Raw genomic sequence first — 13,937 nt, forward strand, 5'->3', positions numbered from 1 at the left:
TGACAGAAAACAACTGTATTTCTGTACAAAACTCTCATGAGAGTATACAAGCCCATCACAAAGCATGGATGCATGATGTATTGTGGAAAACTATTGGCATCTGGATTTCTTTTAATCAATTGACGTCAGTTGGTTGCGCCTCTGCATCTTTGCCACGTCATACACAAGGGCTAGTGCCAAGCGGAAATGAATGCTGAAGGCAGCCACAGTGTTCAGCTCAATGATGTAGCGCAGCCTCATTCAAAACTATAGTAGAGAAGACCATTGCAGGTTATTTCACTGTGGGGATTCCGAGGGACCATCTCTAGCTGTGTTGGCTTTTACTTGGTAAGTAGCTGCCAGGTGGCTAACTGCTTAGCTAACGCTAAATTTATCATTTGGTATGAAATGTGAGGATACAGCTCCGACACTAACTCGGCTGTATAAGTTTTCTTACATGAAGGTAGCCTCGTGTAGACGTTTAACAGTATAGGAGAAACACTGTTTACATACGCCTGTATTTTGCCGGGTTAGTTGGCAAAGTATGTTTCAATAACCCAAGTTTCGTTTGGCTAGCTAACGTCACATTAGTTAGCTAAAGCATTGTGGTCGCTGTACTGTAATTTGTTTTAGTGAACATGGGCAGTTTGCCCTCATTTTTTTGCCGTGCTCAACCGGGAAACGATTACGCTTGTAAAAGTGTAATATTTTATGGTGCTGCCATGGAAACAAGATTTAGGACGCCTGTGGTAGAAGTAGGAAACTCTGTCGCAGAAAGTCTCAGAGTGACTCCCATCAGCAACAGCGACAGTGTTACCTTCTTCCCTTGCTCTGTAAAGCCCTCTCATATTACATATCCTGGTCAGGCCCCGGGTCCTGTCCTGGAGAACAGATCATGAATCATCAGGAAACGTATCATTATCTGTACGCGGGTGTGTCAGCTGGTTTGTCAACCTCCGAAGCATACCTGTGAACCCTGAGGAAACGTTTTAACAAGTGAAACTGTCAGGTCAAAGTTCTGTATGACCAGAGCACACGCTCTTTCAGTCCAGGCTGATTTTTATGACTTGTATCAATTCATTAGCCAAATAAGTTGGGTACTGCCTTGCCCACATACTTCTTTGGGTGTGTGTCCCTGAACTCATCTCTCTGTGCATGTTTTCCATTCAGAGATTTTGGTATGCTGCTGGACGAGACTCCACTTTTTGAGCCCTCTCTGCTTCGGGAGCTAGACTGGAGCAGCAACACTGCCTCATTCTCTCCCCCAATCTCACCATGCAATCCAGGGGAAGGCCTGGTGCTGAGGCCACTCTGTATGGCAGATTTCAACAGAGGTGAGTCTGTACAGCATAAACCACACCAGTATGCTTTTTTTTTCTTGGGGTATAATATGAAACATCTCAGAAATTCCCAGGAGATGGGTTAAAATTCAGAAATTTTCACTAACTCTTTATTCTTTTTCGTTCCAGGATTTTTCAAGGTTTTATCTCAGCTCACCAAGACAGGCGATGTCACACCCGAGCAGTTCACTAGTAAGTCATACTTGTCTTATAAATATTCTAAAAGTGAGATAATTAAGTTTGGAACATAAACTGTTAACTGAGTGTCATTTTGAATGACACTCAGTTAACAGTGAATGACTAATTTTCAATTTAACACAACTATTGTTGTGTCTTAGACAGCAGATCATATATATTTAAAGAAATATCCTAGAAAACAAACTAATTAAAGTATGAGTGATGATTCATAAACACACATTTTGTTTATTTTTTGACAGAGAATTTTGAGCACATGAAGAAGACTGGAGATTACTATGTCATCGTGGTGGAGGATACAAATCTGAGTCAGATCGTGGCCACGGCAACACTGATCACTGAACACAAATTCATCCACTCCTGTGCCAAAGTACAGTATACCCTACACAAATTTGTGTATATTCAAGTACACAACTGTTTGTTTGTTTTTTTCTCCCTGTGTTTTCCTTATCACCAGTTACGTAAAAAAAGTTACTGATTAATGTAGTGGTAATTACAACACTAATATTTAATTATTAACCCAGTATATGGTCATTAAACTGGTTAATAATTATTTAATTTATCAAATCAAAATGCGCTCTTATTTCCTTTACTAGGAAAGCTCAGCTTACATTGTAGAGATACATATATGTTTATTAATCTTGACAATTAGAAAATTAAAATCATATTTATTTGTAGAGAGGCCGGGTGGAGGAGGTCGTCGTCAGCGATGTGTGCCGAGGGAAGCAGCTGGGCAAACTGTGAGTCAAGACACGGCTTTGGCTTGTCTTTAATATTTCACATATTGCCCAACATATCAAAAGACAGTTCTATATTTTGAATAGTTTATATCTTGTGATTTCTGCTTTTAAAACTTTTCACTTCTCTTCTTTATCCCAACAGATTAGTCTCGGTTCTTACTCTTCTCAGCAAAAAACTGAATTGCTATAAAATCACTCTTGAATGTGCACCCAAAAACGTGGCTTTTTACCAGAAGTTTGGCTACTCTGCGTCAGACGAGACCTACATGCAGTGTCGATTTTTTGACTGAGAACGGAAGTTTAAAAAAAAGAACAACAAAAATCTGTTTTGGGAAAAACGGACTGTACCTTTGCACGCCCGGTGATAATCAGAACTTGCAGAATGTCTTAAGAACTGGAGCTTCCCGTGGATGAGGTTGCTGTTGTGTCACAGCTGAGTCATCCATGAACACTTATCATGATTTCAGCACACTCGAGTAAACATTTACAAATGTTCAAGCTCAGTGCAACACAATCCCTTGTCCCTTTGGTAACTGTGGCTACCTCACCAGGGTGGACCTGACATCTCATCATCTAGAAAAGAAAAATACTATTTTCTTTCTTTAAATTGCTTAAAGTTTTTCTTTTCCATGTACCAGTGAAAGAACAGTTTATATATGTGACTTCCATGCAACTGTAAGTAATGACAGCTATGTGGGAGATCAGGATGATACCAAATGAAGTTATATTACTTATTATGTAAGTAAAACAATCTACAGGTAACAGACAACTCTACAAGGCAACTTCAAAACCAAATATGCTTTAAGAATTAATTGTAGATTGTGATTGAACTGACAGACGGCTGCCAGAAAACTAAACTTGTTTAGAACAAAAGATTTGTTTTACTTTTTTTGTTTTGTTTAATCCTACTTGGTACAAGATGCAGTGTCATATAGATTATGTGTAGCTGGGTAACTAATCAAATTTAAATTACAAGAACTACAATGAAGACTGTTATAAAGTTTCACATTAAGTGAGGAAAAATATTTTGAGGTACTGGTAAGTTGTTAACATGCTGTTAAGTTTTGACTTAAGTTGCCAAATGGGATGAGCATTTAACGGTTTTTGTAATGGGAAGTGGGTAAAAATGATTCTTCTAAATTAACTCTTATTTAAGCTTTTCTAGTTAAGTTTTATAATTATTCTTTTATCCTGGAGAGAGGGGGCACATATTTAATGTAATTTATTTCAAAACGTGTAGTCAAATAAAATCATCTTTGGCCTAAGGTCGTTTGTTTTTTTTGCTTTTTTATTTCTACAAAAAAGGCAGCTCCATGTTTTAATTAAAGACTTGATTTGAGATATTTGGAGTGTTGTTTTTGGAGGTCAGGATGGTGGTGGAATTCAAAAACGTTGGTATGCTGTGGTTGAGGTGGTGTCCGATTCTCCAGTGTCTTGAAGTGAAGTCTTTGGGCAAGATGCTGAAATTGGTTGTAGGTGTGGCACTGTCCCACTGTTAGTCCAGTGTTGGAGTGGCAACCTGTTCAAAGGTGCATTTCTCACCCAGTCAGCTGGGATAAATGAAATCAGTTTATCCTCAGTTAAAACTGATTTTGTATCATGAAGAAACAGCCCATACTCTTCTCACTTGAGATTAATGTATCAGGTCTAGTCAATCAGAGGAAATGATACTAAAATGGGGATTTAGCTTCCATCATGCTCTTAATGCAATATTGTTTCAACATTGCTGATGTTTAATTATCGAGCATCACTATAGAGTGACCTACAGTAACTATTGTTGCGGAATCTTAAATGTGACTTATTATTGGCACTCTAATAAAAGCAGTGAAGAGCAGAAATGAGGACGCAGCTGAACAGGACTCAGGACTTTATTAAGCAGTGAGTTTTCTATTCCTTACTATCCCATATTAAGTCTGATATTAGTCCATAACCCTATTACTCCCGAAATAAAGGCGTAGCTATTCCTCTTCTCATGTCCTTAACTGGGAAATATCTTGGCTACTTTCCCTTTTGCCAACTTTCCCCACCTGTTCGTCTACACAAATTCAAGTATCGAAAGTGCATTATTGCAATACTGTCCCGCTGCAAATGCAAAATGCTTTAAATACTATAAAACTGCAAAAAAGAAAAAGTCCCCCATCAGTGCATACAGCTCAAGAAAAAAAAGAAAGAAAGGAGTTATCAAATTGTTCCCAGTCCCCTTTAGTACTCCATGTCTCAGACATGAGTAGTTCCTGTCCTGGCCCGATCCCTTCCCCTTAGAAAAAGTTCAAATATTTACATTTTTAATCCCATTAAAAATGAAAAAGAAAGAAAGAAAAGAATCGAGTGCACTCTGCCACACAGCAAACATTATCAGCAAAGCTCATCCGTTCTGTGCAGCTGTGACCTGCATCCCTCCAAAATCTTCATCTTCCTCCAGGCTGCGTTTGCGGCTTCCTATTATAGAAAAGAAAATGAACAATCACAAAACGGCAACACAAAGTCCGTCGCCTATAATCTCCAAACGTGAACACTGTCGCCTGTGGAAAGTGAAATCGCTGGGATTCAGACCAATAAATTATAACTGAGGGAAATTATGAGTCAGTCCTAGACCTACACATGCCTGAATGTTATGTGTTTAATAGTAATAAAGTCCCAAAGAAAATATGAATGCTATCAGTTGAGAATGAGTCACAATGGAGCTAGCTTTTTTTTTTTCTAATGAAAGCCTTCTTTAAAGTCAAACATCATATCAAGCAGCGTTTTACAAATGAGTAACCCACCATTACCACATCACCAGTTAATGATCCTGAGAAAGTCTGATAATGGATGCCAAAATGGCACAATGGACCCATCGACACTGCTTTGAATTCTCTTTAACATGAAATATTTTTTTATTATTTCCGCTGTGCTAAAGCTGTAACCAAATGCTTTACCTGCATTGGTTTAGTAATAACAAGAAATAATGGGACGTGTGTCTCTTTCCAAAACTGGGTACGTTAAATACAAACCTGGCATCCCAGCTTGTAGTGAGAACGGCCTGTCCAACTGCACCGACATCCTTTTAATGGTCAGTTTGGCTAGGTAGATTGCTTCATATTCCTTTAAAAGAAAATCAAATTTAAATACAGCTGTAAAAATCACAGGAATGACAACAGCTACACAGTCGTGCCTGAAGCTCCGACTGCTTGTCTCTTGGCTGACTTCTTACACGCTCAGTTAATTACTTAATGAAGCTCAAAAACTTTACAGTGGCAGTATTCGTGAGCCCATGCCACAATTTCTGTTTTGAGTTAATGGAGTAAAAAAAATAACTGTGTGATAACACATTTACTTTAATTTGAAAACACAACAAGTACACGTGCCAACTAAATTAGCAAGCCACTTGTGTGGCCAGCCAAGACAGACTAAAGAGAGATGATATATGGTAGGAAACATGGGAAAATCATTTCTGCAGCCTCGAATAAGAAAACACAAGAAAGCAAAAACAGCAAAATGAACCAGTATAACAACACAGGCTGTAGTGATTCTGTATTTCTTCTGTGTATGCAACTTTTTATCCAATGCCATCATATAAATGTTGCCTTTCTTTCAAAGGAAAATGAAGGGGGCACAGTGAATCTGCTGTAGTAGCAATATTATTAATACAGACCAATTACAGTCATGTGCAGACAGTATGATTATTAGGGTATTAGGATATTCTAAAAGGTTAAAATATGAGCTTACCTGTAGCTGATGCACAAAGCCCACATTGGGATTAATGCAAAACCTCCTCTCCTGAACATGGCTGAATGCTTCCCTACAGAGTGAAATAGGAAAAACATGAAACCTCTGCAAGCAACACTGGCTGTATCCCAATTCAGGGTCTGCAGCCTTAAAGTACGCAGCCTCAACGATCCTCAAGGGCCGCGTACTCAAAGACCGCTAAGGCTGGAAGTGCGAGGCTTGTGAAATGGGACGGTCTACCCTTATTAAACATTTGCACATAAATAAGTGACATAATATTCAGTACTTACTTAAAGTTTACTCTTCGGGCGCCCCCCCCATCTGCCGTTTTTTTTCGGCAAAATTATCCACACCCACTGCCGCGCTATGCATTCTGGGATATGTTGGGCCACGAAGTCTACACTGCCACAGCCTTAAAATTCAGGGAAATGAAGGACGCATTTCAGGGCCGCATTTCGAGCAGCCTTTGAATTGGGACAGCCTTCGGCGCGCCGCTGTGACGTAATCGGCCTTGAAATGCGTACTTTAAGGCTGCAGACCCTGAATTGGGATAGAGCCAGTGTCTCTACCAGCAACTGCTTCCTGTGCTTCTATCCAGTATATTTATATATTATAACAATTATGCTGCAGTCCACTTACATCCAATTAATAAAGTCAGCTTAGTTTTACAATGTGCAGAAATTGTAAGCAATACATTGTTGTGAGGAAAAAACACTCACCTGTATTTCATACCGAATGTTTCCATAAGATATGCAATCACTAAGGCAGCACTGAAAGAACAAATAAAAGTAAACTTGGTTACTTAAGTGGTACAAAAGGTGCATCAGTTCATGTAATATATTTCCCTCAAGCCACGTTAGAGAGTTAGACAAAGAAATAATGGACTAATTAAATTGTGGCAGAGCTGGAGCCCACATAAGTTAACTTTGGGCAAGATCCAGGGTAAGTCATGCTAAGGTTGTCCATTAATAATAGGACTTGCATGGACACTCAGGAAGAGCATTATTTAACTTTTAAAGGCGTGTCATGATGTCAAGGCAACATAGGTGTATAGTACAGTGAAATGTCTTGAGTCACCCTTCTTTATATTTTGACAGAATAATGGAAAAATCTTTGGGCTTCTTGAAGGACGCGCCAAAGCTCTTTGTTGGATGTTAACTGCCTTTTGTTGGGTTCCATCAAGATGATCTTACACTGCCTCAATAAAACTGAGCTCCGGGCTTTGGAGAAGGCCGATCCATGACTGATATTTTTCCACTGCGATTTTTTTTTCTGTCCAGGTATATATTTTTACTGCACTGACAATGTGTTTGGAATCATTGACGTACTAAAAAAATGAAGATGCTACAAATCAGACACTTTCCAGATGGTATTGCATGACAGCAAATATCAGCTGTGGTAACACCACATACTAGATTTGACAGTTTTACACAATATTCCTTCCTTCCTGTCACAATACGAAAGGGAATTTGTGTCTCTGGCTGGAATTGAACTGCTGACCTTTTGTGTAACCCACTACACCAGTAGTTCCCAAACTACCGTACGCGTACCCTCGGGGGTACGCAAGTGGCTGTAGGGGGTACGCGTGGGTTGGGGTTGGAGTGGGGATCAAAAGTTTTAAAAGCCGAAATTTGCGCTAATGCAGTTTTTTTTGCCTGTCAAATACATGACTATATACCACCCTCTGGTGTTCAGCAAAAAAATAGCTCTGACAAAATACATGGGCGTGATTTGCCCAAATGACTGACACCTAACAGTTGAAGTTGCCTCCAAGCATTCAGTGCAGCGCGAAAATGGACAAGTGGTTAACAAGAAAAAAAGGCCCTACCACAGAGACACCGGCCACAACAACCAATAAGCTCATATCTGAAGATGCATTTTCCAGTGACCGCACAGGTGATTGTTCAACAACAATGCGTTCGTCAGATTTGGATGCTAGCAGTGCTAGCAGGGATGTATCTGTGGTTACTAGCCAAGTGGCTAGCATAGCTGGAGCCAGCCATGTGGAAAGTGATGAAGTGTCTGATGCGGAGCGTCAAAGTGGGAGAAAGCATGACAGCACGGACTGTAACACAACCTCATCAAAGAAGCGCAAATATGATGACAATTATATTTCGCTGGGGTTTACGTGTATAAATATTGGTGGATTTCCCCGGCCACAGTGTGTTATTTGTGCAAAAGTATTGTCTCAGAACTCAATGAAACCTTCACTTTTGCGCAGACATTTAGAGACAAATCATCCCCATTTGAAAAATAAACCAAGGGAATATTTTGAGCGACAGCTAAAATCACTTTCAACAAGTAAAACCTGCATTCAGGTGCCAGATCTTATGAATAAAAACAGACTACAAGCATCTTACATGGTCAGTTACAGAGTGGCTAAAAACAACAAACCCCACACTATTGTGGAGGACCTCATTCTCCCTGCTGCTTTAGATATGGTAGGGACAATGTTGGGGGAAAAGGCAAAAAAGACGATACAGTCCATTCCATCATCAAACAATACTGTCTTACGGCGCATCAATGCAATGTCAGAAAATGTTTTACAGCAGCTACTTCTGCGCATACGCCACAGTGAATGTTATGCAATACAGCTAGATGAGTCCACGGATGTGGCTGGCCTGGCGCATCTTCTCGTATATGTGCGCTACATTCATGAAGGAACCATCAAGGAGGACATGCTGTTCTGTAAACCGCTGGAACAAAGGACAACTGCCGCAGATATTTTTCAAAAGCTGGACACATTCATGAACACACATGGACTCGTGTGGGACAGATGTGTTGGCATCTGTACTGATGGCGCACGGGCCATGACTGGGAGACATGGAGGTGTGGTTTCGCGTGTGCAAGCAGTCGCGCCAGATGCCTCCTGGGTACACTGCAGCATCCACCGAGAGGCTCTTGCTGCAAAGGGAATACCTGTCCGTTTGAAACATGTTTTGGACACGAGTGTAAAAATGGTTAACTTTGTGAAAGCCAGGCCGCTGAACTCCCGCTTATTTGCTGCGTTGTGCAATGAGATGGGCAGCGAGCATGAGACATTATTACTCCACACAGAGGTTCGCTGGCTATCTAGAGGGAAAGTGCTGACCCGTTTCTTTGAGTTGAGGGATGAACTTAAAGTTTTCTTCAGTAACCATCCCTTTGAGCTGTCTGAACATTTGCATGATGAAGAGTACCTTACCTGCCTGGCTTATCTGTGTGATATATTTTCTCGTCTGAACGAGCTCAATCTCGGATTACAAGGCGTTTCTGCAACTATATTCAATGTTCAAGATAAAGTTGAGGCCATGATAAAGAAGTTAAACCTTTGGAAGAACTGCTTGGATACAAACAACACTGAAGTCTTTCCTGTGCTGCATGATTTTCTGTGCTCTAATGATCTCACACTATCTAAAAGTGTAAAGCGCGAATGTAACGTGCACCTTGAGGAGCTGGCGGTGCAGTTACGCCGATACTTCCCAGAGACGGACGGCTCAAATGATTGGATACGTCACCCGTTCACCGCCGTGCCTACTTCGTTATCACCGTCTGACCAGGAGAGCCTAATTGAAATCGCCACAGATGGATCTCTAAAAGTTGAACACGCTCAAAAGAACCTGGCGGATTTCTGGATAGGGCTGCGCACTGAACAGCCCGCGCTGGCTAAGCGCGCTGTCAAGACTCTGATGCCTTTCGCCACCACATACTTATGCGAAAAGGGATTTTCTGCTTTAACAAACATGAAAAAAAAATACAGAGCAAGACTTTGTGTGGAAAACGATTTAAGACTCAGCCTTTCCCAAATTGAGCCAAACATTGAAGAGCTGTGTGCCTCTGCTCAAGCACATCCATCACATTAAATAAAGTTCTGTTTAATGAAAGTTCATGGCCTTTATGCTCTCGACAAAAAAGTGAATTCTAATAAATCCTTTGATACACTGCTAGTATTAAGTAGTAAAGTTTGTTATTAAAACTCTGTCATTACTAAAAAATATTGATAAATTCATTTGGTGGTGAGAAATAATCGACTGTGCAGTATTTATCTTTATGCATGCGATATTGCAATGTATTTATAGACACTAATTAAGAGTCGTTCGTAGTAGGGGGTATGCGGCTGAGGGTGACATGTCTCAAGGGGTACGTGGCTGGAAAAAGTTTGGGAAGCACTGCACTACACTATACAACCACTGCTAGATGGTACTGCATGACAGATGAAAATCTGACAGTATTTTTCTGTGTTCATAATCCCACCAAGGTCCTCAAGACCACTGGCTGAAATACAACCCCAAACCATTACAGAGCCTTCACTGTGTTTCAGAAATGGCTGTAGACACTCGCTTTTGCATTGCTCATCTGACCACCTCCAGAATTTGAACCAAAAATATCAAAATTGGACCTGCTGACACTGATTTTCAGTCCAGTTCTTGTGTAATTTTTCTCTCTTAAAAATTACCTTAAACAAAAAAAAAAAATTCTTCTGAAATTGATGAGGTTGATGGGCTGGACTAAAAAGGAGTAAAGAAAAGCAGCCAGTTGCCAAAGAGGAAGTTTGAGAGACCATGAGAACTATTTCTCAAATCAAACAAAAAAAGAAGTCAAGATCAGTGGAAGCAAAATATAAGAAAATGAAGGGTTGCTCAAGACTTTCGCAAAACTTTATCTTACATGCAATTTGCTCTGTAAACTGAAAAAATATCACATATAACACTCGCCTAAACAAAAACAGTGCATGAGCCAATCATATTTTAGAATTTCACAGCTTTGGCAGTACAGTACATGATGCCCTTTAATGCACGAGGTGAAATTACAGCATACAGAACAAATGTAGGCTCACCTTCTTGATATCCCTGCATTACCATGAACCAGTACTTTTCCTGAAAGAGCAAGGAAACAGAAGATTGTTAATAAAATGCCTTACACTGTAGGCAATAGAAACGGGAAAGGCATGCATCTTTACCTTCTGTTGCTAAGCAGCCATCAATGAATTCTTTAGTCTGTAAAAAGGAAAATGTAATTTTATTGTAAACGCCACACCTTTCAGCGAAAGAGCGCTTTCCCAGACAACACACCCCACCTCTTTACTCACCATAGGAAAAAAGCGGATTATATTTTCCACTGGATTGTCAGCAATATCTAACACAAGGTATCTGCAAGAAAACGCATGATGAAATAAAACTCCCTGTTTCAGAAACGTACCAATGTTGCACAAAGATCACAGAAGCCCTTACTTACCTAAACATGTGAGGGAAATTAGGTTTGATAAAATTGGCTTCAATGTCTTGGCGGACGCACACAATGTGCGTTATGCCGTGTCTTTCGAGAATTGGCAGCTAGACATAGAGGAATAAGTAAAATGAGGGTTGAATGCATTCATTTTATTTGTGTCTCCATATCCAAGAGAAATCAATGAAATCAGTCCTCCAGCAACTACCTTGCTTTTCATCGCAGAAGAGTAGGGACCTAAAAACAGTCCTGGTAAAATCTCCTGAATAGAAAAATACAGCAAACATTAACACAACACAGGCACCAACATTTCTTCATCTTTAACAAAGAATTTTATATCTGGACACTGACATTTTACTGTGATCACTAGAAGTTTACACACACTCATCAAGGGCATGAATCATGGTAATTATGAGCTTTTAATGAGTTCTTGGGATGGTTAAAAAAACAAACAAAAAGAATTGAGTGAACAAGAATTAATTATAATTTTGGATTTTCCACAGTTCCACACAAAGTCAAAAATATACATACACCCAACTAATCTTTGGTTAAATGTCCCTTATCAAAGTATACCTTGACTGGATGCTTTTGGTAGCCATCATCAAGCTTCTGGTAAATTTTTTCCTGGATATTTGGCTGCTCTTCTTGGCAGAATGCATAGAGTTCATTTAAATTTCCTGGCACGAACTCTGCTTTTAAGCACTTAATTTTACATTAGGTTGAATTTGAGGCTTTGGGAACGCAATTCCAGAAGCTTAAAGTTAGCTTGCTTTATACATTTAACAGCCCTGATGTGTGTTTGAGATCACTGTCCTGCCGGAAAACCCAATGGCGTTGAAGTTTTAACCAGCTAGCTGTTGATGATTCTGAGGGTACTCCTCCTCCTCGATTACTCCATCCACTAACAGTACTACTGGTAGCAAAACAGCCTCAAAGCATGATGCTACAACAACCGTGTTTGACAGCTGGTGCAGTTTTCTTAGGTTTGAAAGCCTCTGCTTTACTTCTGCAAACACACCTCCTGCTATTGTGGCCAGATAGCTAAATCTTTGTTGTCTGTCAATAAAACCGTTCTCCAGGGGGCATTTGGCTTGTCCATGTTGGCAGCGACAAATTGTTCAGTCAAGATCATGGCAGGCTTGAGCCTTGATGGTTCCTGGGTTAATCCTGAACATCCTAACCAATTATCTCTCATTTTAGGGTGACAGTTCGGGCAAAAGCAGTGATGAGCAGTCAGACTGGAGCCTCAGGTCATACAGGAGAATCACTTGGGCGATCGCTTTAAAGTCTCTTTGCGCTGGTAAACGACCGCAGCACTGATCACAACGATGAGGGGAAATACCTCCAAAATGCACAAACATTTGACCCAGAGCATACAATTGATTTGCACAAATATAATGTTTTTGATATGCTGCTTAGTGATGGTATTGACTCTGACATTAGTGCTGATGAGCACCAAATGAGAATCGTTAAGGAATCTAAATAAGAAGTGAACTCGATGAAGGAACCTGTTCACCCAAGTCATTACAGATGTATGCACCCATAAGGCATGTATGTAAACATCTGGTCATAAAATGTACACACATCATCAAAGTAGTACCACGACAGCCAAAAAAAGTTGTATTAAAGTTTAAACAGTAACTATAATGATTAAAAATACAATTTGCTGCATTGTTCTGTCTCCAGATTAATGTTTTAAGAACTTTAAAGCCGCATTTACCATAGGAATAGACTAAAGACGTTCAACTGTCAAGATTAAACTTGCCACTATAAACAACAGACTCCTCCTTACACACCTGCATATCTCGTCTCATCGGATACGCCCAATCCTGGAAAAAAATGGGAATTTGAAACCAATGTTAAAAGATGTGGCAAGTGTTCCTACCATTAAACGACAGCTGAATGCTAGTTTACTTTATGCACGCTGATTGCTAATGCTAGTAGGCTACTCAGTGCCGAAACGCCGCAAAAGACTAATTAAAAGACAATTTTGAGAATGGCTCTCACATTATCACACATTACATTAACACGTCACCCTCCCAAAAACTACTACACACACACACATATATCGCCCTCTCTACATTGTTCCCTGCCAGAAAGTAAAACTAGCGTGGAGGCTAGCTCAAATTAGCTGGTCAGACAGACACAGTGGACATGTTGGCTAATACAGGATCTCACCAGAAGGTCCTCCTTGGTATCGGGCAGAGACGGAAACTGAAGTTTGTTGTCCTCGTCCATCCTGCTGACCATTCGGCCACCGCCGGCCCGACTTCGCGCGCGGTATCGATGTTTCCTCGCGGCGGGGTTAGCTGAACAAACGGTACAATTTGTTTTGAGGCTCCACATGCATGTCCGCCATACTGCTCGGTCACATGCGTCACGTGATCCCGAAGGAGCTGGCCGACAGACGCGTGGAGAAACGGAAAAGAGGAAACAGCGTCGCTTAGCGGTCGTTTTGCGAAGCGCAGAGGTCACAGAGGAGCACCCCCAGTGCCACTGTAAAGGGAATATTTAGATTTGTGAAATTAAGGAGTTAAGATGAAGACGTAGTCCGAGATGTAGTCTACGAGCTTCTGCTCACTGCTTATCGAAGGGCCTTTAAAGCTATTCTTTGAATGTGTCCGAACTGGCTAGGCCAGTCCATAACTAATAATCTAGGTATGATTTTACTGTGATGTCAGTGAGTTTGGGATCATGTCACGACAAAAAATGAATTTCTTGTTGATGAACTTGTTGATGAACTCCAGATGATATTTTCATTGTGGATCAG

The 13,937-nt window shown here is 40.5% G+C and overlaps 2 protein-coding genes across 3 annotated transcripts; one reads left to right on the top strand and one right to left on the bottom strand.

Annotated features, from left to right (window-relative positions):
* The first annotated feature begins 153 nt into the window (after positions 1–153).
* Positions 154–3,520, top strand: gnpnat1 (glucosamine-phosphate N-acetyltransferase 1). Its single transcript, XM_085266859.1, has 6 exons — positions 154–327; positions 1,150–1,313; positions 1,449–1,511; positions 1,757–1,884; positions 2,193–2,254; positions 2,397–3,520. The coding sequence occupies exons 2-6, from the start codon at positions 1,160–1,162 to the stop codon at positions 2,542–2,544; spliced, it is 555 nt and encodes a 184-aa protein (XP_085122985.1). The 5' UTR covers positions 154–327; positions 1,150–1,159; the 3' UTR covers positions 2,545–3,520.
* A 588-nt stretch (positions 3,521–4,108) lies between these two features.
* On the bottom strand, positions 4,109–13,543 carry styx (serine/threonine/tyrosine interacting protein). Of its 2 annotated transcripts, XM_085266837.1 has the most exons (11): positions 13,346–13,543; positions 12,964–12,996; positions 11,376–11,429; positions 11,177–11,274; positions 11,031–11,091; positions 10,902–10,938; positions 10,779–10,818; positions 6,682–6,732; positions 5,963–6,035; positions 5,248–5,338; positions 4,109–4,693 (listed from the first exon to the last, which is right to left on the bottom strand). In XM_085266837.1, exons 1-11 carry the CDS (start codon positions 13,511–13,513, stop codon positions 4,620–4,622), a joined length of 780 nt encoding a protein of 259 aa, XP_085122963.1. In that variant the 5' UTR covers positions 13,514–13,543; the 3' UTR covers positions 4,109–4,619. The 2 variants fall into 2 exon arrangements, with proteins under 2 accessions (XP_085122963.1, XP_085122972.1); XM_085266846.1 differs by lacking the exon at positions 12,964–12,996.
* Positions 13,544–13,937: the final 394 nt, after the last annotated feature.

Source organism: Mchenga conophoros, linkage group LG1 (genome assembly GCF_057382185.1).
Source record: "Mchenga conophoros isolate Kocher_MC1m ecotype Shallow Benthic linkage group LG1, M_conophoros_male_GT1.1, whole genome shotgun sequence".
In the NCBI taxonomy this organism is placed as follows: Eukaryota; Metazoa; Chordata; class Actinopteri; order Cichliformes; family Cichlidae; genus Mchenga; species Mchenga conophoros.

Coding starts and splice junctions, on each gene's coding strand:
- styx (XM_085266837.1), bottom strand. CDS start 13,513: ATGTGGAGCCTCAAAACAAATTGTACCGTTTGTTCAGCTAACCCCGCC. Junction 10,939..11,030: donor TAATCCGCTTTTTTCCTATG/GTGAGTAAAGAG, acceptor TCCTTTTTACAG/ACTAAAGAATTCATTGATGG. Junction 6,733..10,778: donor AATGCAGGGATATCAAGAAG/GTGAGCCTACAT, acceptor TTGTTCTTTCAG/TGCTGCCTTAGTGATTGCAT.
- gnpnat1 (XM_085266859.1), top strand. CDS start 1,160: ATGCTGCTGGACGAGACTCCACTTTTTGAGCCCTCTCTGCTTCGGGAG. Junction 1,314..1,448: donor TATGGCAGATTTCAACAGAG/GTGAGTCTGTAC, acceptor TTTTCGTTCCAG/GATTTTTCAAGGTTTTATCT. Junction 2,255..2,396: donor GGGAAGCAGCTGGGCAAACT/GTGAGTCAAGAC, acceptor TTATCCCAACAG/ATTAGTCTCGGTTCTTACTC.